This window comes from Gambusia affinis, linkage group LG10 (genome assembly GCF_019740435.1).
Source record: "Gambusia affinis linkage group LG10, SWU_Gaff_1.0, whole genome shotgun sequence".
Taxonomy (NCBI): Eukaryota; Metazoa; Chordata; class Actinopteri; order Cyprinodontiformes; family Poeciliidae; genus Gambusia; species Gambusia affinis.
In genome coordinates, this window is record NC_057877.1 from 18,853,371 (window position 1) to 18,877,039 (window position 23,669).

The 23,669-nt window shown below is 36.7% G+C and overlaps 1 protein-coding gene across 2 annotated transcripts in view; it reads right to left on the reverse strand.

The window, feature by feature from the left end:
* The window catches only part of LOC122838887 (adhesion G-protein coupled receptor D2), a 77,197-nt gene that overhangs the window by 18,804 nt on the left and 34,724 nt on the right, over positions 1-23,669 (reverse strand). For both annotated transcript variants that reach the window (XM_044129917.1, XM_044129919.1), the window contains 3 exons: positions 21,357-21,398; positions 15,779-15,832; positions 12,826-12,970 (listed from right to left, as the gene is read on the reverse strand). In XM_044129917.1, coding sequence (XP_043985852.1) covers positions 12,826-12,970; positions 15,779-15,832; positions 21,357-21,398 — 241 coding nt within the window. The remainder of the gene's footprint in view (positions 1-12,825; positions 12,971-15,778; positions 15,833-21,356; positions 21,399-23,669) is intronic.

Here is a 23,669-nt window from a genome sequence, read left to right on the forward strand (position 1 = left end):
TAAAAACTGCAATATCTTCCCAATTACAATCTGCTAAAACTTGATACCATTGAATTCACAGTTCAGGAAACCTGTTTAAAGTCATTTGGCCTTTGTGACATGATTCATTATTCTACTGTAAGCAGTCAAAGGAAGATGGATACATAGTGATTGCAAAGCGATGGCCATGGACAGCATCAATACGTATGTGGCACTGCTGGTAGATTTTCATTAGTGCTTCTCAAATGTTACAACCCAACCCAATAAGAAAGATACTTAAATAAATGTGAAAGAAGTCCTATAACACATGTGATATACAAAGTGAGGGGGGAGAGGATTATCATTAATGTGCTTTTCTCATAGAAGTGACATATGGGTTTCATTCCTCAATGTTTAGATCCATGTCAAATGCATGTTTAGACATGCCAACATACATTACATGATAATAAATACTGTGACAGCAGCTTTACCAGAAGTAGATTAAGTATGAAAAGAAACCCAACAAAGGTCTCTGAATTCCCTTTTTAAAGCAATCAAGGAGCGACACGAAGCCTCATACACAAACACCTCTCATCACAATCCACTGGAAGAAACCAGTGGATTGGTTTCTTCCAGAAAGCCAGAGTATGTTTAGAGGAGTTGGCATTCTCTGCTTGACTGAAGCAGATCATAGAGGAGTTTGAGAAAACACATGGCTGGAATAAGAAGAAAGAGAGTCTGAGTCTGAGGTTTCAGAGAACATTTTCTGATTTACAAACCACCAACTTGGCACTCAGACACCCTCGCTCATTATATTTGTAAGCAATTGTATTCTGCACTGTTCTGAACTTTTCAATTGTTTTTATGTCAGCTAAGAACAAAACATAGTCACTCAAATATACAAAGGCAAACCGTTGAAAAATGTAAAAAAATAAAAAAAAGGAAATATGCTAATAATCAAACCTCATAAGCATACGTATCACTTTTCAATACAAAATACATACATTCCAAGTGCATTTCCTCTTTTCGCACACACAACCATTCATCCTAAAAGTGCCTCACCCCCTTGTGTAAAGCACTCCCAGTGTTCTGCTTACACCATCAGCAGCATCAAAAAGGACAATCTATGTTCCCTCCTCTGTCTTCTTTTTTCATTTGAGTGACTATGAGCGGTAGCTGCAGCAGCTGCAGCATCTCTCCCTGCCTGTGCTCAGTCGGGGTGAGGCAATAGGTTTAGCAGGCGAGGAGGCGAGGCAGATTTATGGTGGTGGATGTGACCTCTGGGGCCGTAACACGGTGATGGGTGAGTGGCTCTCAGCGGTAAGCTACTGGCACTTGACAAAGTGCCCGAAGCAGAATGAATTTACTTCTCTTTTCCTCAATCATCAAGCAGCCACTGCCCTGACCCCCATCCTGACTGCTATAACAAGATCTCCCATCTCACAAGGGCCTGAAAAATTTACTGTCACATCTACTTTTCAATGAGCTCAAGTGAGCACTTCTTTCACCTTCAGCGGAGCAGGTGCTGGTGTCGAGCAGGGCTAACCTGCCCCCAGTATGAGTTTGAGTGTGTATGTTTTATGTGTGCGTGCATCAGGGGGAACTTACACGGAGAGCACTCTGCACTCACAGGTAAGCTGGTCAACTCGCCTCTGTACTCCTGTGTTCATCCACAGCCTTTAATGGGGCATTTATAAGTAGACAAAATAAAGCAGGAAATACCCAAAGACACACAGGTTTCATGCAATGTTTATAAAACTTGTGCATTTTCTGCAGCACTCTTAAGTGTAATAAGGTTACCAGGGACAGAGGGCAGAACTATATGGATGTCAATAGACACCTCTCCCTTTTTTATTAAAAGTCAATCTACCTTAACACATCTCTTATACACACAAGCACATACAGCAGGCATTATGGAATTTGTGTGTATGAAGGCTTTCATCAGCCTGATGGCAGTAGAGTTGGACTTAATGATCCCGGTATTCTTTTTTTTATAACCAGTCGATAAATCTTGATGCCAACACATTTAAATTTCACCTTTCATGCTCTCTACTCGCTAGAATGAAATATAGTGAAGGTAAAAGAAAATTAAGAACATCAAATGAAAGCTAAGAAGGATGCAACGGATCTTTTTCTTCAGTCCAAATTGTTTTGGACCCTTCTATACACCTGATAATAAATAAAACACTGTTTCTGTTTAGTTTCCACACATTGGAGCATAAATTAAAAAAAACAAACAAAAAAACAGTTTTAATGAATCTGACAAAAATACTTTGAATCTCAAAATGAAAAAGTCAGTATGGACGGTAAAGGTTATTTTGTCCTCAGGTTCAATTAAAGCTAATGAGAGATTGAAACGGTTTAAAATCAAATAATCTCTACTTCTTTTTTCTTTTTCAATCCAATAAAAAAAAATTAAAAAAAAGAATTTTCCGACTTTTTAAAGAAAACAGTAAATAAACAAAGTTTAAAGAATATTGAATGTTAAAATTTTGAAGAAATGTACAGATTTGATGAAGTTGTTAATTCATCAAATCAATCATTCAAGCTAAGTGGTCATGAACTTCAGTATTTTGTATGGGTATTATCAAGGTCTAAAAACAATAACAAGACAAATATTTCCAAATTAAATTTAATATTTTTTCTTCTTTTTGGTACACTGAACAAATAATTTCTATAATCAAATATATAAGACAAAAATAATTAAGTGTAATTTTGATTCAAAATAGTAAAGCTACTTGGAAAAAGGTTAACTTTGCAACCTATAGAGTCCCTGCAAGATAAACAAATATGATGCGTTTTCATTCACAATCAATTTGAAAATAAATATCTAGTTAGTAAATTTTGGGTCCACCATGCAGACTGATTCAATAAAACAGGAGATAAAATAGCTTATGACTGTTCTTTATAACATACGAGGGTTTTAAAAAGTACTGCACTATATTGTCCATTGATATTACAGTTACACTGCCAATCAATAACCTGTGCATTAGACAAAGAAACTAGCCTGTGCACACATTTCTATTTGTTCAGTCTTGAATATGTCATTACTAATTCAAGCTCCTTTCTTTTTATGATCCCAGCCTCACCAGCTCGAATAATGTTATCATGATGAGCCAATAAAAATCAATGATTAAACATGTGTAATTTCCCAGAGACAATGTATTAAAATTTATTGTCTCTTGCCTTGCAGCAGGCAACACAGGAGCCCCGGAGCGACTTACTGTCTGTGGGTTACAACTGAAAATAAAATGGGGATTAAAAGCCACTCAATGAGCTGCAGTGAAATTGATCAGGCTACGAAAGCTGCTCCACGGCTGCTCTTGCCTGGTAAGCTCCAGAGTGCAGGATTAAAACTGTGGTAGAAGGGGAATGGTGAGGTTTCAGACAGAAGCCTGTAAAGACAGAAACTCAGATAGGTTGAAGGGAATTCTCATGATGTAACTCAGAAAACAGCTTTGCTTGATGAGATACAAAGATTTGAAGGAATTCATGGTCACTCAAGTTTTCACTTACATGAGAAGGAACAAAACTGGCGATAGAGAATTTGATAACAGTCAATGAATTAAAGAAAAACCTGAATACATAGCAATAATTACATGCTTTAGCAGGTAATCTATAAATCTAAATAAAATCATAGGATGTCAAGATATATAGAAAAACAAACTAAAATAAAAGCATGGAATAACATGCAGAGAGTACAGCAGCCAATCCATAATCTCTGAAATAGTAATATCCAAAATAGTCTGTGATGTGCAAAGAGCTTCAGCACTTAAAATCAAGCTCCAGTTTGGTGGTCCTGATCTGCATGCCACACAGACTTCTTTTCAAGTCTCTTCCAATCTCTGGTTAAAAATACAAATAACACATTTACTAGTATCGCTAGGAAACTCTGTGGGACAATGTTCTCCAATAACCCATGGAGATTTACTGTTTGATCATCAACTTGGACAGTATTCCATTTGGACTCCTTTTTTAAATAACATAAAACGAGGAAGAAAAAAAAAAATCCAGTGGCCACAAACAACACCTCTGGCTCAATCAGTGGCAGTGGCTCAGCAAACTGCATTTTTCTTTTAACTTTCAATTCTCCTAAGCATCCGTGCTTCACAGCCCCTAGGGCTATTGCCTTTCTCAATCTGTCCCTGGAGAGGCAGGAGTTATGGTCCCTGTCGATTGAGGAGAAAGGGATGTTATTCCCCTGTCACCTCCTGGTCGTGCCGCCATCCTCCCAGCCCTGATCTACAGCCTAACCACACCGCCTCCCCTTACCGCCTTCCTCTCTCCCTTTTCCCCACTTTTTCTGTCCTAAGCTGCGGGTATGTCATTGCCATGGACTGTTGAGATGTGGATGACGGAAAAATGTTCTTGCAAAGGGATTGCAGGTGCTGGTTGTGGTTGATGTTTTTCTGTCATGATTGTTAAATAAAAAAAAATTTGCTTATCCAAATGGACAACGGATTCTAACGGATATTTAAATAAATGTATTTCATTAACCAGTCCATGCGACAGACTGGCGACCTGTCCAGGGTGACCCCGCCTCTCGCCCGGAACGTTATCTGGAGATAGGCACCAGCACCAGCACCTCCCGATTCCACTAGGGACAAGGGTGTAAGCAAATGGATGGATGGATGGATTTCATTAACCAAATACTGCACATTCATTCATTTACAAAAAGAAATGTACCATCTGTTAAGGAGATGGGGGAAACAGAGTGGACTGAGGGAGAGGGGATGTGAGACAGGGTGGCCCAGGGGAGGTGACCTATCCCAGGGCACATGCAGGTCCTTGAATGACACCCTTGATAGTGGAGCACTGACAGGGTTAAACATGAAAGGCAGTTATCTGAAGATTACATGTGCTGGCCGTTAACTCATGTCACAGGGGTCTAGGTAGATGTGATTTTCTTTTTTTTTTCTTTTGACTGACTTCTCCTGAAAAAAAAAAAGATATATATATATATATATATATAAATAAGATATTAGAACTGGTTCAAAACATTTAGATTGAAATTGAAGCCATGAAAAAATTATCAAAGAATAAAAACTTAGTAATAAAGGTAACAGGAAGTAAATGTAGAATAATTTCTCAAACAGGCAAGAAAAAAAACACCATAGCAATAAGACCAGATATGTGTTTCATGAGGGAATATTATAACATGATATAAAAAAAGAAGTTTTTAAAGAGGAGGTATACTACCCCCTCTTTAAACGACCCTTGTTCTTAGTTCACTTTGCAAATTGCATGCATACACAGAGTTAATGTGGTTTCACAGGAACCTCACAGAGGGAAACTTTATTTTCTTTGTTCTCAAACTGAAATAGGATTTATCAAAACTTAAGAAGCTGCAAATCACTTAAACAACCAGAACCAGCACAGATATTAGTACACCTGACACATGCAACGTCCAGACCTCGAAGGGTTTGGACCTATTTCCATACTGCCCAATGCTCATCTTTTTTACTATTATGCAACTTAGGCAAATCTTGAGTTTGTGAGGGTCTTTCTGGGTGAAAGAATAAATAAATAAGCAGATAAACAGATGAATAACCCAGAGGGATGGGAGCGCATGTGGCTTGGCCATCCATCATATATCCTATTACCCTCCACTCAGCAGCTCCTGCAGTATATATAATGTAGTCAACCTCCATAAGCAGATACAAATTCAACTGTTTTCCTCCTCAATTTGTTATTACTGACAACAGCATGGACTGTGCCTTGTTGTTTCTCTGAATTATGAATAGATTCCCCTCACCAGACTTTCACTTGTGCATGATAGTGTGGTGTTTTATGCAGAACAGCTGTGGAAAACAAATGTGTAAAGCCTAACGCAACTTGTAGCAGTTGGACAAATATGCATAAACAGCTGCGTTAAAAGGTACCAAATGGACTCAATTTTTCAACTCTAGATGGGTTATATTGGGGTGATAAATATAAAATATCACACCACAATGAAAGTGCAGGGAATGTAGCTGTTTAAGTGTTTCAAATGATCTAAGAATTGATTCAAGACATTTTACAGTAAACAACAATACAGTAGACATGTAAATCAAAATCTCAATTCTTGCCACAAGGCAAATTTTCCAAATTTAGTCTTGGAACAACAAATACTATGAGTATTATTCACCAGTTATGTGACATGATTGGATTGGGTGAGTAAAACAAAGAATGGGAAAAAAAGGTTACAAAGTAAATAAGAAATGAACAAATCAGATGTAATATTGAGATTGACAGAAACCAAACTGTGAGTGGTACGATAATGTAAATATGTGGCAAACTGACAGCACATTTCACCCACCGCTTACTTGTTTGGCTATTTACACTGTGAGGCTACAATCAGGTTCTTCAAAACTTCAGCCCACATGACAAGAGCCTATTTCAGGGCCACACTTCCTCCAGATAGCTGAGCCAAATCTCATTCCACACACACACAAACTCAAAGTCATATGTATTTAGTTGTCCATCATTTCAAAATGTAAAAAGGATGCTGGGGGGAATTAAGTTTAATTCATGTACAGAGGAAAACGGAGTGGGAGAGAATAGGAGGATAAATTGTAAGGAAGTGATTTTTTTGGGACTTGGCTGAACTCTCAAACCCTGTTTGGTTAGAGCAGATGTGGAATTAGTACACATCAGTTTGCATCAGTGAGACATTAAACACAAGCTTCTTCTTAGATGCCAAATACCTCTCTGTCATACAGACACAAACATGTGCATGCCTCACTTCTAGTGTCTATGGTTCTGCTAGAGTAATTATCAGGATGATGTCAGTTTCCACAGGATCAAATTCTTCTACTTGCTTTTTTAACTGTGGTAGTGCTGAGATACCTTTGGAGTGTGAAAAAATATTTTAACTAGGGAAAACAGTCAGCTTTTCTTTTCATTTAAAAAAAACAAAAAAACAACAACAAGCCAACAGTAGTTGAAAGGCAGAAGAAGAAGACTGTCACACTTGTTTCAGATTGTCAAACACATGTTAAAATCCAACAAATAAATATAAAACACAGTTTTCAAATGGTAATTTCATTTATTAAGGGGAAATAAAAGGAAAACCAACCAGGGTCTTTACAAAATAAGTTGTTTCCACCCTAAAGATAATAGCTGGTTGTAACACAATTTGGGATGTTTGCAATAACTGACAATCAGTTTATATTTATGGTGGAATTTTGTCCCAATTGTCTTAGCAGAATAACTTTGATACAATTATAAAGTTGAGTTTTTTCAAGCTGCCATAAGGTTATCTGAAAATTATGTTAAATGATGCCTAGAAAGAATCAGATTTCAGGAAAGTGTGTTCTTATTGTTCAATGTATTTATGGAATAATTTTGAAAGGAATTGTCAGGGGTTAAGGTAAGATCCTGTTAGATAAAGACATTCTTCAGAAAGAATGAGGTAATTGTGATTTAACAGAGAATTTAGCTATTTTTTTCCTGGGTCAAAAGGGCCAATAGGAAGCAGTGCAAACCTTATGAAACCCAAATGAATGATTAAAAAAAAGCCAAATTTGGACCTATGAGATTGAACTAATAGATGTGATAACAACTTTTAGGAAATGAACTGAAAACCTACAAGAAAAGAAGGAAAGAAGAAGGGAAAGAAGAGAGGATGTATTTTAAGATAAAGACATTTAATGCCTATGTCCATCACTTTAATGTCCTCCTGTTTGGAAAATATGTGTACACTAAAAATAAATTGTTAAATAGTTGCAGTTATGTTTTGATTTTGCAGCACTCCACCCATAGACCCCAAAGTGCATGACCAACTACGGCACATTTGCAAAAGCAGTAGGCAATCTGATAGCAAGTACTAAGATGAAATCACTTTGAGCATGTCTTGCCACAAGAAAAGTTTTTTGACTGGGATCCTGTTTCATGTCAGTGAAATAAGCTAAATATGGATGACAACCTGTAGTGTGTGAGAGGAAAGTAAGTTGGAGTCAACCCCAGTGTGATGTCAGCAAAGGTCTGTGCATAATTTGCAGAAGATGCATTTGATAGACCACTAAACTGTTTTCTATCTACAAGGCCCCATATTGCAAGAAATGCTCAGGAACTCGTGCGGAATGGGAACGTGAAACAAGTCAAATGTCAGAATCAAACTGGAATTCGCTTCCTACAAAGTGGGTTGGTTTAGCTTTAAACAAATGTTTTCTAACAAATACTTTGGAGACAACAAGAAACTGTACAATGTGCTTCCTTAATTAGTAACACCCTGGAAATATGTGAGAAAGCAAAACAATTGTCAAAAATATCAGTGTATACACAATAATGGTCATTCCATGCATTTGCACATTTGGTAATTTCATTTCTCCGGTATAAGTACAAGTAATAAGCCGTGGTATTTACAAAACTTGTGGTGGTATATGCTTTAACAATTGATGACAAAGTAATTTTCTAAAATCTTAAATAATATATAAATAAAATGACCATTTTTATTGACTTAATTTATTCTTCCCACCAAAATTCATTAATTCATTTATCTTGGTTTTTCAATACAGAGATAAAAAAAATTATAATGCAGTAGAAGTGTACAAAGGGATGAAATGGTTCATTTATGGGTTCAAAAACAAGTAAAAGCTTTGAGTTTACCCAGAAATGGCATGTATTTTTATCAAAGAGTATGTCAAGATGTCAGCTAAGACCAGACAACATCTTAAATATATGATGTCTATAAATGCCATGTGTATATTTTTAAGTTAATTATGAATATAGATTAATGTAAGGAAGTGCTATAAAAAATGCATAGTCTATACAAGCACATTTCAAAGCACAAGAGGCAAGAGAGGGATACTCTTCGACCTGTGGATTTAGAATAAGGTGAACATGAAAGGAAACCAAACAAAGTAAAAAATGACATGAGGCTACACAAATGGCCTCGCATGTTATTGCAGCTCAAAAGGGCTCGGAACCTTCAACTCTGTCATTCTTTGGGATGCACTCATGCAAAATGAGTGTTGCATTTCTCATCCAACACTCATTTACACAGACAAACACCCACACATCGCTTTCAGGCCAAAATCCCCCATACTTCACCTCCCACTCCTCTTTATGCACTTGTCCTTCTCCTGTACTCATAGCAAACATAAGCTACGCTTGGTTATAATTCCCACCAAGACATACCCTGAATATAACCCATCATCTGCTGTGAAGAACTTTGGCATCCAATTTGAGTGCACAGAAAGAAAAGAGAAGAATCTTTTGTGCAAACCACATCTAGTTGAAACCAGATATTTGTCTTTACTGCATTAAAGGACAAACTTTTCCCTTTCTTTAAATTCAGGAGTTCACAGTCTCTGTCTTAGTACCTGGTATCATTCCCTTTGAAACTGTATGGTGTGGGTCAAACATTGTGGTGCTCACAGACTTATGGAAAGCACATTTTGGGAAATCAAAATCTGTTGAGGAAATTGTTTTACATTGTATCTTATGTGATAGTGTTACATTTTGTCCTTTACTGTATGTTGTTGTCTACCTGGTTGTTGGTTGCCTGCTTGATGGTGGGAGTACAGGAGCTGGTCTGTGGAAAAGAATGTACTCTTTGGGACAATAAAATCTAAAGTCTATCCCTCATAATATTTAGCTCTGCCCACAAATTTTCCATGAGATATAGGACAGGACAGGACTTTGTGAGTGTCACTCCAAACCACTGACCTTGTTGTACATTGTTAGCCCTTTTATCTTAATCCGGCAGTATGTTTATATATTCACTGTGCTTTTGAAAGACCCTTGTTTGCCCAAGCTCTAACTTCCTGGCTGATGCTTCCAAACATTAATTTAACACTTGCTCATGTCTTTTTTGCTTTTAAGTATGCAAGTCCCTCCCTAATGCAGAAAAAAAGTAAATATAACTACATGCTGCCTACTTTGTACAGTTGGGATTGTAAGATGATGCTTGCAAACTTTCCTCTATTTTTGTCAACTGTATTGATTTTCCTTGTGGTCAAGGCAAAAACAGTTTGTCTTATTTTATTTTTCACACTATGTTAAATATCTGGTTTGCACTGTAAATATTATCAAATAAATGTCTGGCAAAAAATTTGATTTTGAAAAAAAAATATATAAATCACCCTTAGTTGAAACTTAGAATGTAAAAACTTTATTTAATTATTTTAATCAGAATCATTTCCTTGCATGGGTCATTTGGTGAATATCATATTTAATAAATCTGAATTGGAAAAAAGTGTAAGAACATAATAAAACTCTTGCCTCTACAAAACAAAACAGCTATTACGTAAAAGATATATTACAAAAGTTGACAACTAGACTAACTTGTGCAGTTAAAAATACACCAGAGTGCTTAGAAAGGATTTGACATGACATGATGATTAGTCGCAAGGTACTGACTGTGCAAATTTGTCTTCTGCATAATATAACTGCGTGGCACTGAGTGAGCACTTCTACAGTCCCAGCACTTAATCACATAAAGCCGATTACATTTGCATGTTGCAGCGGCGAGGTAGAGGCAAACCAGAGGAGCAGCAAATGGACTACATAATATCATCTGACAAGTGATTATTTCTCCATTTGTGTTCTATCAGAAACATTATGTTTGCTGCTCAGTTGGATGTGTCTGGTTGCGCTGATGATTCAGCATGTAAATGTGCCATAGGGACTGATTTAATAACTTTGCTGTGAGTGAGTGAAAGAGAGTAATAATGTGGTGGAGCATGCAAATCACTCGCAAAGGAAATGTTGTAAATCAGACTGAGAGGTATTCGGAGGAGCAATAAGGGCCGACAACACACAGCCCATGCACTTTACAAATGTGAATTTTATTATACAAGCCATAAACTATTACCTACATAGTTTCCACAGATTTAAAGAGCCATTCTGCAAATTGATATTTAGTTGCAGTTTTCCACCATCAGACAGTGTAATAAAGTGTTGGTAAAACATTTTGAAAATATATCCACATATATGCGGTAACATATATTTGAATATTAATGAAAACGTTTATTGAATTTAAAACATGATCTTCATAGCAACTCATTACACACAATGTGTTTTAAGCTGCATTGTTTCTGCTCATTTTGCTGACTGCAGTGGCAGTGACAGCTGGTTACAACATAAATCTTGGCAAGTCTGATTTGGAAATGTGTAAATACGTCCAACTGCATTTAGGCACACACTGTTAGGAAAAACTGACATTTATAATACATTTTTAATAAGTTGATACATATATGATGATTATTTTTTATCAATTATGTAATTTTCAGATGTTTTTCTCCCTCCATAACTGAAAGGACAGAACCCAACACCCTTTGTATGTGCTACTACTGGAAAGAGGTCATAATATTATTCCTAAATGATAAATCACCACAACCTGTCTTAAAATTTTGATTTGGGATATTAATTATAATTTTTGATTAACTTTAAAAGCTGAGATGACAGCATAGTACGAAAATGAAGAGGAGTGTCTTAATAAAATGCAGACTAAAATCCTTTGTATTTCTGCTTTTAGTTTAAAGAGGAAACAAGAAAAGGAAAAATTATGTAATTCTGCATCTGCCTCATCAGCTCAAAAAACCCAAGTTAGTAGTTTTAAGTTACAAAATGAAAGCAGGACTCGACCTCTCCCTCTTTTTTGGCCCCCTTTGAAACTGGTACCCCCAATCTTTCCCACAGTGAAACAGGGTTCATCACTGGCAAGCACAGCATGGGTCAGAGAGCTGAACCAGAGCCAGGAAGTCTGGTTAGTGTTAAAGTTGAATAAGGTACTTCTGATGTCTGATTTCACTCAACAGGCCAGCCGCTATTTTCTATTTCAGAATGCCTTGCTATGAAGTCTGGATGAAATACCAGTGAAGGAACAGACATGGGGCATAACTATATACTGTTGCTATCCAAAATCAGCCAACACCCTTAACCTGCAACACATTCTGGAGGCAATTGTGCTAATTCGAAGAAAATGAAAAGGGATGTGGCTGTAAGTCTATTACTACTTCTCATAGTGACTAAAAAAACTAAAAGTATTCTATGAAGAGTCAATTTGAGGACATTGGTGCAACAGAAGAAGGTTGGTTGAAATTTAAGTCACCCATTGGGATGATAATCTCAAACAAACACAGATGTAAAACCATTTGAAATGCTGAGACAAGTTCTATGAAGAGAAAAAGAGAAGGCTCAAAAACTTTTACCAGCTATTTTTTAATGTATTGCTGGGTGGGCAATACACTAAAAAACTATTTGAAAATTGGATGAGGTCAAACAAAGACCTTGTACACTACAGAGGGCTCTACATGCTTAAATCATATAGTATTTGTTTTTAATCATGCACTGTTTTTGCATTTTGGGTTTAATCAAATAAAGCACTCAGTATGGTGTTATTCACCTGAAAGGGTTTCTATCTAATTTAACACTTAGACAAAAGTATGGTTGTCCAGTTTACAGCTTTAAAATTCAGTTTCGAATGGCATTTATAAAGCACCAATATATTATAATCATTTCAAGGCATTTTACAAAAAAAGGTCAGGTTCAGATATTCCAATTGATAACAGTTTTTTTGTGTCTAAGGAGATACAGCAAATTGCATGGCCACTGACCCACAGCAATCAAGTTTCCTTGACAACTGAGTTTCCCAATCAGCCTAATCTTTTCCAGCAAAACGTCTTCAGCTAAGTTGAAAATTATTTACAGAAACTTCAAAAGACAAGGTGCACAAAACAGTTTTAAAACATTGACATTTATTCTAGTAAAACACGATTCTGCTTAGAACAGGTTGTTTGGCAAACTGTGGTTTAATGTGTGCATCTAATGTTTCTAATCACACACCTTAATAATTGTAATATTTTAAATCGCACTTTCATAACCGTTTTTACTTATGCTTGTTAAAATGGTGGCAAAAGTCATAAAAACTGTTGAAATTACCTATGCTCTTCTCTTCCTCCACCCTATTGCAGGACGTGCTGCTGCACGGGTTGGTCTCTTCCTCCTGGCTAGGGGTTGATGCAAGCGGATAACTTGCAGGACGGGAAGTGGTCAAAGAACTGGATGGTCGGGAGCTGGCACAGTTCTACAAAAAAAGACAAAGTTAAGCAATCTCATTTGATCTGATTCCTTAGCTGGTAGTTATTTAGACAAGGATTATGAACATTATGATTTGCTTAACCACTTTATTTTTTAAATGTCTGTTTAATTTGTGTTTTCTTACCATAAAAAGACAGGCCCTGGTTAACACACAAAAGTCAATAGAGTGCCTTTGTTTGTGTTTTAGGTATTTTTTCTTCATAGTCACTGACGTTAAAAATAATCTTAAATACAATTGCTTGTTAGATTTTCTTTAATTTTTTTAATTGTTACAACATGTAACAGGAGAAGTTTTTGTCTAAGATAGAATTGGTCAGTGTCTTGTTTTGCACAAGTTTTGCCTTGTCCTTGGTCACCTAAAAGATCATCATTCACACACACACCCACACACACACAAAACCAAAATCATTCACACACACACCCACACACACACAAAACCTGCTGCACAGGTTCAGATACTCTGACGTGCTTTCACTAAATTGGAAATTTTCAGGGTGTGCTATCCAGTTGTTTCCAATTGTAAATGTACAGCTTTATTGCATATGCCTAAAATCCAATCAAAAGAATACAGATAAATGCACAGATACATTTTGTAATAAACTTTTTCTAACCAAAATGCCACACCACAATATTAACTTTGATTACATGAATCCCATAACAACGTGTCCCCAGTTTCCACTGTCTACCCGTAAAAACATTTACCTGATTGATTCCAACTGGTGTATCAAAACTTGGGAGATGATTTAAAAAAAAAAAAAAACTAATCCCTTTCTCATTTATATCTATATTTCAAGAGTGTCATGGGCGTGAAGTAGTGGGAAGGGGGATGGAGGGTGTTTTTTATTTGGACTTGGCAACTGACAGTTTTATTTCACAAAGCAATCCGGCTGTGTGTGTGTGTGGAAGAAGGAGGTCAGGGTAGGTCAAGAGGTATGTGGTATCAAATGGGCCAGTGACACTGCTAAAAGTGGCCATGTATGTGTGAGTACATATATAACCATACACCACAGGGGTTAAAAAAAGGCATGAGTTGTACAGCAGAATATAGAACAACAATAAGGAAGAGGTCAAAAGAGGTTGACGGTAGTGTGGGATTTAAGAGGGGAGATTTCCTGATTGTGTTTGATGGAATTTATTTAATTTATTCAAGGTTACACATGTCTCATCACAGTAAAATAACACATTTATAAGTTAAGAAATTGATCCTTCATTTAAATGACTGCAACTTTGTGTATTGTCAAAACAGTAAAAAATTACTCGCATCAGTTTCACCTTTTCCAAGTAAATCCCAATTGAAACTGATCATCTTGTCATATCCTCTACGCAAAGGTAGCATGGCTTTATCTAGACTACACTCATTGTTAATGTTTAGGAAATGAAAGGGGGACTAAGAGTTCCATACAGTTTTTCTCAATTTAAGTCCTTAAAATGCTATCGACATGAATTATCCCATTGAATTAAATCTTCACAGGCATATAATAAACCATATAAACCCCTTTATCTGTGACAAGAGCAATATGTCTCCAAATGACCCCATATGCTGTAACAGCATCAAAAATCCTCTTTGCGCCTCACCTCAAAGGCACAATACCCAATCCTATGTTTTACAACAAGAGGATATATAGGGGCATGTGCGGTCATCTAGAGCCAAATGTCTCCTATCTAACCACAGGACAGGGGGATACAGTATTTCGAGCAGGATTTATAGCACAAAACAGCATTAGCTAAAAACTATCAGGCAGCAGCCATGGCTTAAAAAAATGCATTCTGGTAGCGGAACCTGGCAAGATTGGAAAATTGTCACCATGGGAGGGGAGAGGACGCAGTAAAAATGACTCTAGATGGGGGTCCCTCACTGATAACAGGAGAAGCACATATATCAGACTGCACCAGGTGGCAAACCCCCTCCACACTGACATATACACATGCACATTTTAGCTTATCTATTTGTTTATTGCCTCCCATCTTTACTTTGTCCATTTTTTGGCAAAGAAGAGTCAAAGGGAAGGTGTAACAGCATGCTCAGTTTTCATTCTCCTGCTCATAAATGGCTTCAAGAGAAGGGTTAAAGCACATGTGTGTGGGTCAGAGTGCAGAGGGAGGAGCAGGACAAAGTATTTCTGGAGATTAAGTGTGACACAACACCATGACCAGAAGCATTGTGTCTGTGTGTGCGCACATGAGATGGAGGATACACACAACGCAGCATTGGCAGAAGAGGTTAGAGTGATGAGTGGGTGTTTGTAAAGGGCTAAGGTTCATAATTGCACCTTTAAGTGCAGGAGTTGTGTCTTTGCATGTGTCAGACTTTTAAAAGGTGCTGTGTTGGCAACAATATTTCTTCTTGCACAGGCTTACAGACACACAAACACACACTAGCAATATCCCACAGTTTCAGCTAAACAGCAGAGTCCAAGCGGGTATAAATACTGCTCTGACACTTTAATGTCTGGGGACGGCTTGTCCAGGATTAGAAACTTGTAACCCACTGCAGAACCTGACATTGCTGGGATGAAGGTGATGCAATTGGGAGAGGGAGGAAGGGCTGAAGGAGTGTGGGGGCTATTATGGAGGGTCTATGTTTGATGTATAAGGGCATCTAACATAGACTGTCGACCAGTAAAAGGTTATTAGAAGATGCTTTGAAGCTGGCTTTCATTGGCACTGAATGAGTCGCTTTTTTTTCTCCCACGAGAAGTAAAGTACAGTTAGTTACACACACAGTCAACAGAATTCATAAAAGCACATGGACCTGCAAGAACACTCCTTCAACTGAAAACTTAGAATGACTTACAGACAAATTAAGTGCTTTTCTTCTCTCCTTGATCCTGTTGACAGTACTCCATACCTGGAAGAAAAAGAATTTTAAAAAATTAGTAACTATTTATTTAAACCCAGTTAACCATGTCTTAATAAATAAAACCTAAATTGAATTTCCCTGTGTGCATAGTCAAGTACATAAGTGGGGGAAGAATACTACAGAGTAAAAGAATCATAGCATATTTTTAGAATTAATCTGCAGACATGGAGTAGCTGGCACGGTGTAGATGTGCATGTGTGAGTGTTCCAGTGTGTCCCAGTGCTAATGGGACTTGAAAGTGACACATAGAGCTGGCACACTAAGGAGACGACTTCAAGCTATCATCTGTCAACATGGAGCGGAGGGGCCAACAAATGGAGCTATTGGAGGAGAAGGGACCGCCCTAGCAGAACAGATTGCATTTTTACACTCGAGATGAAACTGTGTACTTGCACACCTTTATTTAACACACATATAACATCACAAAAGAGTGTCACTCATGTTAAAAAATATACAGCACATATACACAAATACACAAGTATACAGAGAAAATTAGCAATCCTCAAATAATAAACTACACCATAATTTTATTGGAAAAACTTTTAGTGAAAATTTAGACCACGTGGAAAAGGTTCATTTTACCAAAACTATTTCCACAGGAATTGAAAAGATAAACAGAAGTATGGTTCTACTTAACAATTGCAACTAATTGAGTGATTATCAGTGATGTGAAGAATGAAATTTTGTCAGTTTCTTTCTGTGATGCATTTAGGAGCATGTTAAGCAAAAAATAAACAAAGACATCAGACATGATCCAAAGAACAAACACAAAAAAGTTGCTGGTCATCAACATGGTCAAAACAGGAAAAAAAATAATTTAATTAAAAAATTAAACAATCAAAACAATATAATTCCACAACTGGCATAGTTGTGGCTTGAAATTCATTTGCGACTACATTTAGAAAAAGATGAAATATTCCCAAACAAAGACCTAAACTTTAAGTACAATGACTGAAACAAGTAATAAAAATCTATTCAACATCTACAAAACAAAAAAGGAATAACTTCTTCAGCAATTATTTTAATGACTTATGAGGTCAAAAAAATAGAGAGTAACTGTGATTTTGCTGCTAAATACTTCTTAAACTTTTAAGTCAGGTTTGGTTCTGAGTTTTTAACAGGTTGAATTAGTTTCTGAGAAAGAACTTTGGTATTTTATATCATGTGTTGTTGCCCATCTGAGTTTGTCTTTGTCTCACTTTAGGAACTTGGAATAATTTTTGTTTTATTGTTGCTGTCTTTCTTACAATTGTTAGCAAGAGTTTTCTATAACACAGAGTATTTGACATCTCTATACCCTATGCTGAAAGTTATGGCAAATGCATTGCAGCAGATTGCATATCCCAACCAGATTTAGTGTAGCTACTACCTGAACAAAAGACTTCCATAAAAACCTTTCAGGTAATTATGAGCTCTGCATGCCTGTGTGGGTGCCTGTGCCATTTTTATGCACATCATCAGTACAAACTGGAAATTTGTAGTGGCTGGGCACTCATCTCTACAGCCTGTCCCAGCCCAGCCCACAACATTAGTGAATATGCATTATGGCTTATGGCTTCATTAAGCATTATAAGTTATGACACCGCACCAATCACGCACATGTTCCAGAGACAGCTTGAGTATACAATGGACGTTTTGCATACAAACCACTGCTGAACCTTCTATAAATAGAAGGAAGGGCAGAATCAGAAGTGAACAGTGTTATTATTTCTGACAACATCATAACAAGGCCTTCAACACAGTATACATGCGAGTAAAACAACACTGTATAACATTATTTAAATGGGAAATTACGACTTCGGGATTTCACTGATATCAAAACCAGCCAACATGCTGAGATAATTACGTGACACAACTTAATTAATCATTTGACAATGAGGGGAAGGGCATTGTTTTAGATTATTGTAATGTGTTTAAGGGGGTTTGAGTAGACTCAAGGTTTAGAACTGATGCAAAGCATGTAAATGGTTGCAATGCAATTTCCATATAAAAGCAGTGCACCCAACAACACCTGCTGAAATCCTTGGAGTTGATGGAAATAAAGGGTCATCAAAGCGAGGGATTACAAGGTGACCACCAAGGAAAAGCTAATTGCAATGAATAATGGGAAGCTATCGTCAGGTAATTAGCAATTAAGCATTGCATTCTGAGTATAATAGCAGCAGATGCAGTTTATGCTTCATACCACAGTTTAGCTGAAAAACCAGGCTTGTTAATCCACAATCTGACTTTAAGGTACAAGTTAATTCACCACCAACTTTTGCATATCAAAGTCATATTTCCTCATTAATTAGTTTTAAAAGGAAAATATTTAAAAGTAAAGTTAAAAATTGAGTGATCTCAATCTTTTCTGGATACTTATCAGCACATCTATAGTCGTTTTTTTTATTTTCATTTTATCACAGATAGTTGGAGACAAGCTTGGAATGAAGTCTTATCCATTCACTGGAACTTTGTTGACAAGGAGACACAGATCTAACATGAAAGATTCAGTTTTCTATACAGAGCACTGCCATCTGGAGGTATGTTGCCATTCCCAACCTATAACCGCTACTCAAGTAGGGAGCACACACAAGAAATATTTTGAATACCGATAGAAATTGTTCCTGAATATCTTCTACAGAATTTTATGAACAAGAAGGATGTTAGATTGCAAAAATCTGACTAACATCCAAAACATGAGACAAACAGGGTGAGTTCAAACAAAATATGTTTCTTCTAAAGGTAATGGAGGTTTGGAAGAAGTAACATGTAGTTCAAATATGTTTCTGTGAATCTTCTTAACAGAAAAGGAGGTTCCTCTTTTTAAATTGGAACATAAGCTGTTCAAGTACCATGAAAACCTCAGGGTCAAAGACAACTTCAGAGGCTGCAAATTATTTCTGCATATTAAAAAGGCTACTCAAGCAGGAATGTGTGTTAATTTATTTTACATTGTAAAGGGTCAACCTTCCCAGCATCATAGCCAATCTATTGTCAATAGATTAGCTATGACTCAGGGACACCTTTTCATGCTCTGAGGAAGACATGAATACAAGCAAGAAAGAGAAAATACAAACTAAAGGCAGAAAATTGAAATGTGTGAGACCAATGTAATCTTGGATGTTCAGATGGACGGAGGTACTGATGAAGTTAGATAAAAACAGAAAAGTGGGAGGTCATGTAATTTTACCCATTTACCTTGTAAATGCCTCATCTAAAAGAACAAAAACACAAATGACCTTTGGATTCATCAGAACTGAAGACTCGTCAACTGGGCTTCGTTTAGGCCACAGACAAGAGTGCTTGTTAGACATACTTTCATTGTATTGCATGGAAATTTAAATGCACTCTGCTTCTTTACATGTGTTAGCTCCTTTATGCTTCAAAAAATTAATCTATACTTTGATGATAAATTACATAATTTGAAATCCTGTGTACAAGTGTTTGAACCCTTTCTATTCAAGTCTGTAGAAACCATTTTCTCTTTTTATCATAGTAAAACATATAGAGGAGATCTTTTTTTTCAAACAGAGTAATTGGCTTCGAGTCACTTTCTGTGAAAAATATAATTCAGGAAAAGAAAATTGATGACCACCCATCACATACCGCCCTCAGTACATTTACATTACACTCTGTTCGGGTCCACCAAACCCAGAGTTGATCAAATTTTGTATCTTCCGGTTGTGCTTCCATCTAGGCCTATAGTTTGTGTGTGGAGGGTTGGGGTATTGGTATATATTCCCATTATAACAATTTTTACCAAAAAATGGAGGTCATTTGTGAAAAGAGAGGAGATTTTTCTGATCTTCACTTTTTTAAATGCTACCAAGCTTTACTTCAGGTTTGACTTATGGTGTGAATAAAGCTTTAGTAAAGGCTTGGGTTACGAATGTACTTGGAATGGTTAAGATTATGAAAAATGTCTGGGTTTAGCATAAATGCAAAACCCAGGCTATCAGTCCTTGGACTGTACAGTACAAGGATGTTTGTGCATATAAATCTTCTCTGCAACTGGTCAAAAAAAATTATTTAAATAAAAGATATTATAGCAATTTACAGGTAAATCTAAAAAAACATAAATGTTTGCCTACATATGGAGTATAAATTTTGTCCTTTTTAATGTACATGCTTTAGTGATAGAGCAAATATGAATGAGCTGTACTTTTTTCTTAAAATGTTTTATTTCAAAATTAAAAGGTGACAATAAATCATATTTGCTGTTTATATTGATGTAATTGACACTTTTTTGTGTTTTAATGTAAAACATCTTTGGTTGTGTTGAATTTCAGAAATGAAATACAGTGGGCCCACCAGATCCAGTGGTTGTGTAACTAAAATATGAACACTAGGGTTTAATAAATGTTTTTATACATTCAAAATGAATGAATTATAAGAATGTGCTGTATTTTAGGAAGGTGGGTCTCGTGGGTTACCAGATGTTTGCAGTTCTATAGTTGTAATAAAATGAAGGGGAGAGAAAAACACTGTTAATGAGAGAGAAATATCATGTGTTCAACCATACTTTTTGGGTTGAACAAAAAGTTGGTGGCATCTTTGTTGAAAGTTGGTCAAAATTTCACTCTAAAACCTTTTGTGGCTATCCCCATGAATCACATGTGTTGATGAGACAATTTTTATCCATTCTTTAATTACGGTCATGGGCCAGTAGAAAAACCTTATGAGAGCAGCACATGGGCCCCTAGGTCACATTTTAGACCCCAGAGACACTGATCTTTCCTTTACAAAGAGACAAAAATGTCATGGAGAGTATTTCAAGACTACCCACTATTAACTTAGGGGGGAAACAAAACACAAAATACAAGTATACTTGGCTGCCTATTTAGCTTTTTAAATTACTACATGAATCTCGTAATGACATCAGATCCCATGTTAACTTAGCTCGGTTATAATTTGAATATCTGAGCGTTAAAGTGGATGCATAATTAAACAGCAGGTCTTGCGCTTTAATAATTGCCAGCAGATGGCACATTTTTGGTATTGTTTACAAAGGTGGTCTTTGCTATAAAAAGTTTAAGCACTACTGCTAGAATCACTTTAAATAGTAATGACTTCCCAGTATTGTTATGGTTTTCAATTATTTATTGGAAACTGCTTGTTGCATTGTTGTTGTTTTTTTAATATTTTTTCCCCATCTTGCAATGGTAGCTGCACTGGGCCATGCAAAGCCCTGGCCAGGAGCTTTGTCAGGATGCTAAATGGAGGACCGCGAGTTTAAAAACTTAAAGAGGCAGTGAAATATTAGCCAATGTGGGTGAGGAATGAGTGGCTGAGAAGCGCAGCGTGTCAGTGTTAAATGGTCGGACTCGGATGCATATAAGTTAGTCCAAGCATGAAGGGCAGTGGGACGCTCGTGTGGAAACGATGTCCCCTCCCCTCACTCGCACAAAACGCGTTCACACACGCACACACTCTGTCACCCCACCCACACAGCATTTAAGCAAGAAGCCCATCAGAAACTTGTCATTTCTCTCATTCACTCCGACAGCCTTGAGACACAATGCAGACTTACCTCTGTGTTGTACACCCCATATATCAGAAAGATGAACAGGCCCTGCAAACACAGACAAAGAAAGAAAGAGGAGAGAAAGAAGAGGACAAAGTTGTAACTGTTGTTTTCTCTTTTATCCTTTTTTTGTTAAATACATTAAAGAAAAGTAAAAAGTTGATTGATGAGTACAGGGAAGGTGAAATGCTGTGAAGATGATGAAGAATTTCTGTAAACTGGACCATCTTTGTAAAGCTCTGCTTGCACTTGTTTCATACCCAGTGTAGGCAACACAAAGCAACTAAAATGTAGGTAGTGTAGTTCTACCAACACTCACTCAGGAAAACAATCTCAAGAACTTGTTTTCATTTTATGTTTTTATTAAATGTAAATGCATAACAAGAAAACAAAACAGCGCCTTAGCCTTGATCACTTGCATCAAAAACATGCTTTCAAAATTTGATGAAATGAAAAACAAAATTGGGGAATTAGACAGAACTAACCTATTAAAAATCTAAACGCACAAACAGTTACACACAAAGAGAGCAACTAGGAGCCAACAAGACCAGGAGGAAAGCAGAGAAGAGGCAAGGGGAACATAATGAAAAGAATAACGGACAAAAGAAGATATTTCATGTTCATAAAACTCATGGCTAGTACCCAGGGTCCAAGAATGTCATGCCCTTGGAGACAAAAAAGCCTGCACTTTTAGTTGCAATGAAAAAAGTTTTTTTTTTTTTTCTTTTTCTATTCAAATCCATTGTGGCATTCATTGAATGTACAAGCTGTGCATTCACCTTCAGGGAAAAATGGAATCCTTTAGCCTCAATGAAAACAGTGAGAACAACAAGCTCGGAGCACTGATTGAACTGTGCCACTAAACATGGGCCGAGAAAATATAAAAAGACAGTTAAAGTCCTAGAAATTTCAAGGCTGAAGGACTCAGTAGATGCTTGGACACAACAAACACAATGTCAATATGGACCAACTTACTACAGGCATAAAATAACTTTTTAGAGTACATCTCTCCCCTTTCACTGCCATGTGTTTGTGTTGCTATGCCGTTAAAAGTGGGGGTAAGGACACATCACGGGCACCGGGCACAATGTGGTCAAAGCATCAATCAAAACAAGTTCAGAGCATCCAATTGTTGCCAGAGGGAGATCTCGACGCATCAACATTGACAACATTATTTGGGGGACCATTCTCAGCGGCTGGATGACAATGGCTGGCGACAACCTCTTGCTTGACCGATGAGAACTGAGCTGGGGTTCAGCCCCAAGAATTGAACTGCCCTGTTTAGCGTAATATCAGCTCAAGTCATACATCTACTCAGTCCTACTTGTCTTACACATGCGACATACTATAGACAATCTGATACTGGGATCTCTTAAATTAGAATTTTTATTTAATAATTGGACATGCAAGAAAAATTTGTTTCATGAAGAAATGAAATAGCACAATAGAGAGATTAGTAAACTGTTAGGACAGCTGGTTAATGAATATATAAAAAAAAGTTTTAAATCTCTCTGAACTTTTACATTTTTTTTTTTTACTTTGTAACCACAAATTTTATGGTATTGTATTTTATTTGCTGTCGATTCTGATAGACCCACACAAAATACCGTGTATAACTGTGAAGTGAAAGGAAAATGATAAATGGTTTTCAAAACGTAAAAGTGTGACATGCATTTATGTCACACTTGCTGCCTCATTTGTGCAAAATTGCTACATTTTATGCCATCAAATGAGGCAGCAAAGAGGGAAAAAATAAAACTAATCATCCAACCCAACAGACCACCACAAAAAAAAATATATAATAATGGAAAGTAGGGAGTACGATTGTTTAAGGTGAATGTTCCTTCCAGTTATTTTTTTGCCAGTGTATGCTGTTTCAGATTGATCTTATTTAATAAGTCCATTTATTAATTGGTTGGCCTTAGCAAAAAAACAGTAACTGGGATACTGTTTCTCTAAATTGGATCAACAAATAAAGGCTTCAGGAAACCAAAATGTATTTGGGTTTTTCTGGGAATAGAGAAAATCAGAGATATTTTAAAGTCAAGGATGTCCATTGTTGAAAATATAAGTGCCAAAAAAAGAAAATTTAGCATGTATGGTATGGATCATAATTATCTACTCAACAACAAGCGCATGCATACAAATAGGCGAGTAAGTTTCTATGCAAACAAACACATAAAGTAACACTGTGGGGGTAATTTGCAACACATGTTCTATTGTATTGCATTAGAGTTGAAATTTTAAGCTCTTTGTTGCAATTTGATTATCATGTTTTTGATCATTGCTCTTATTTGTAATCAATCTTTTGTTGTGCAT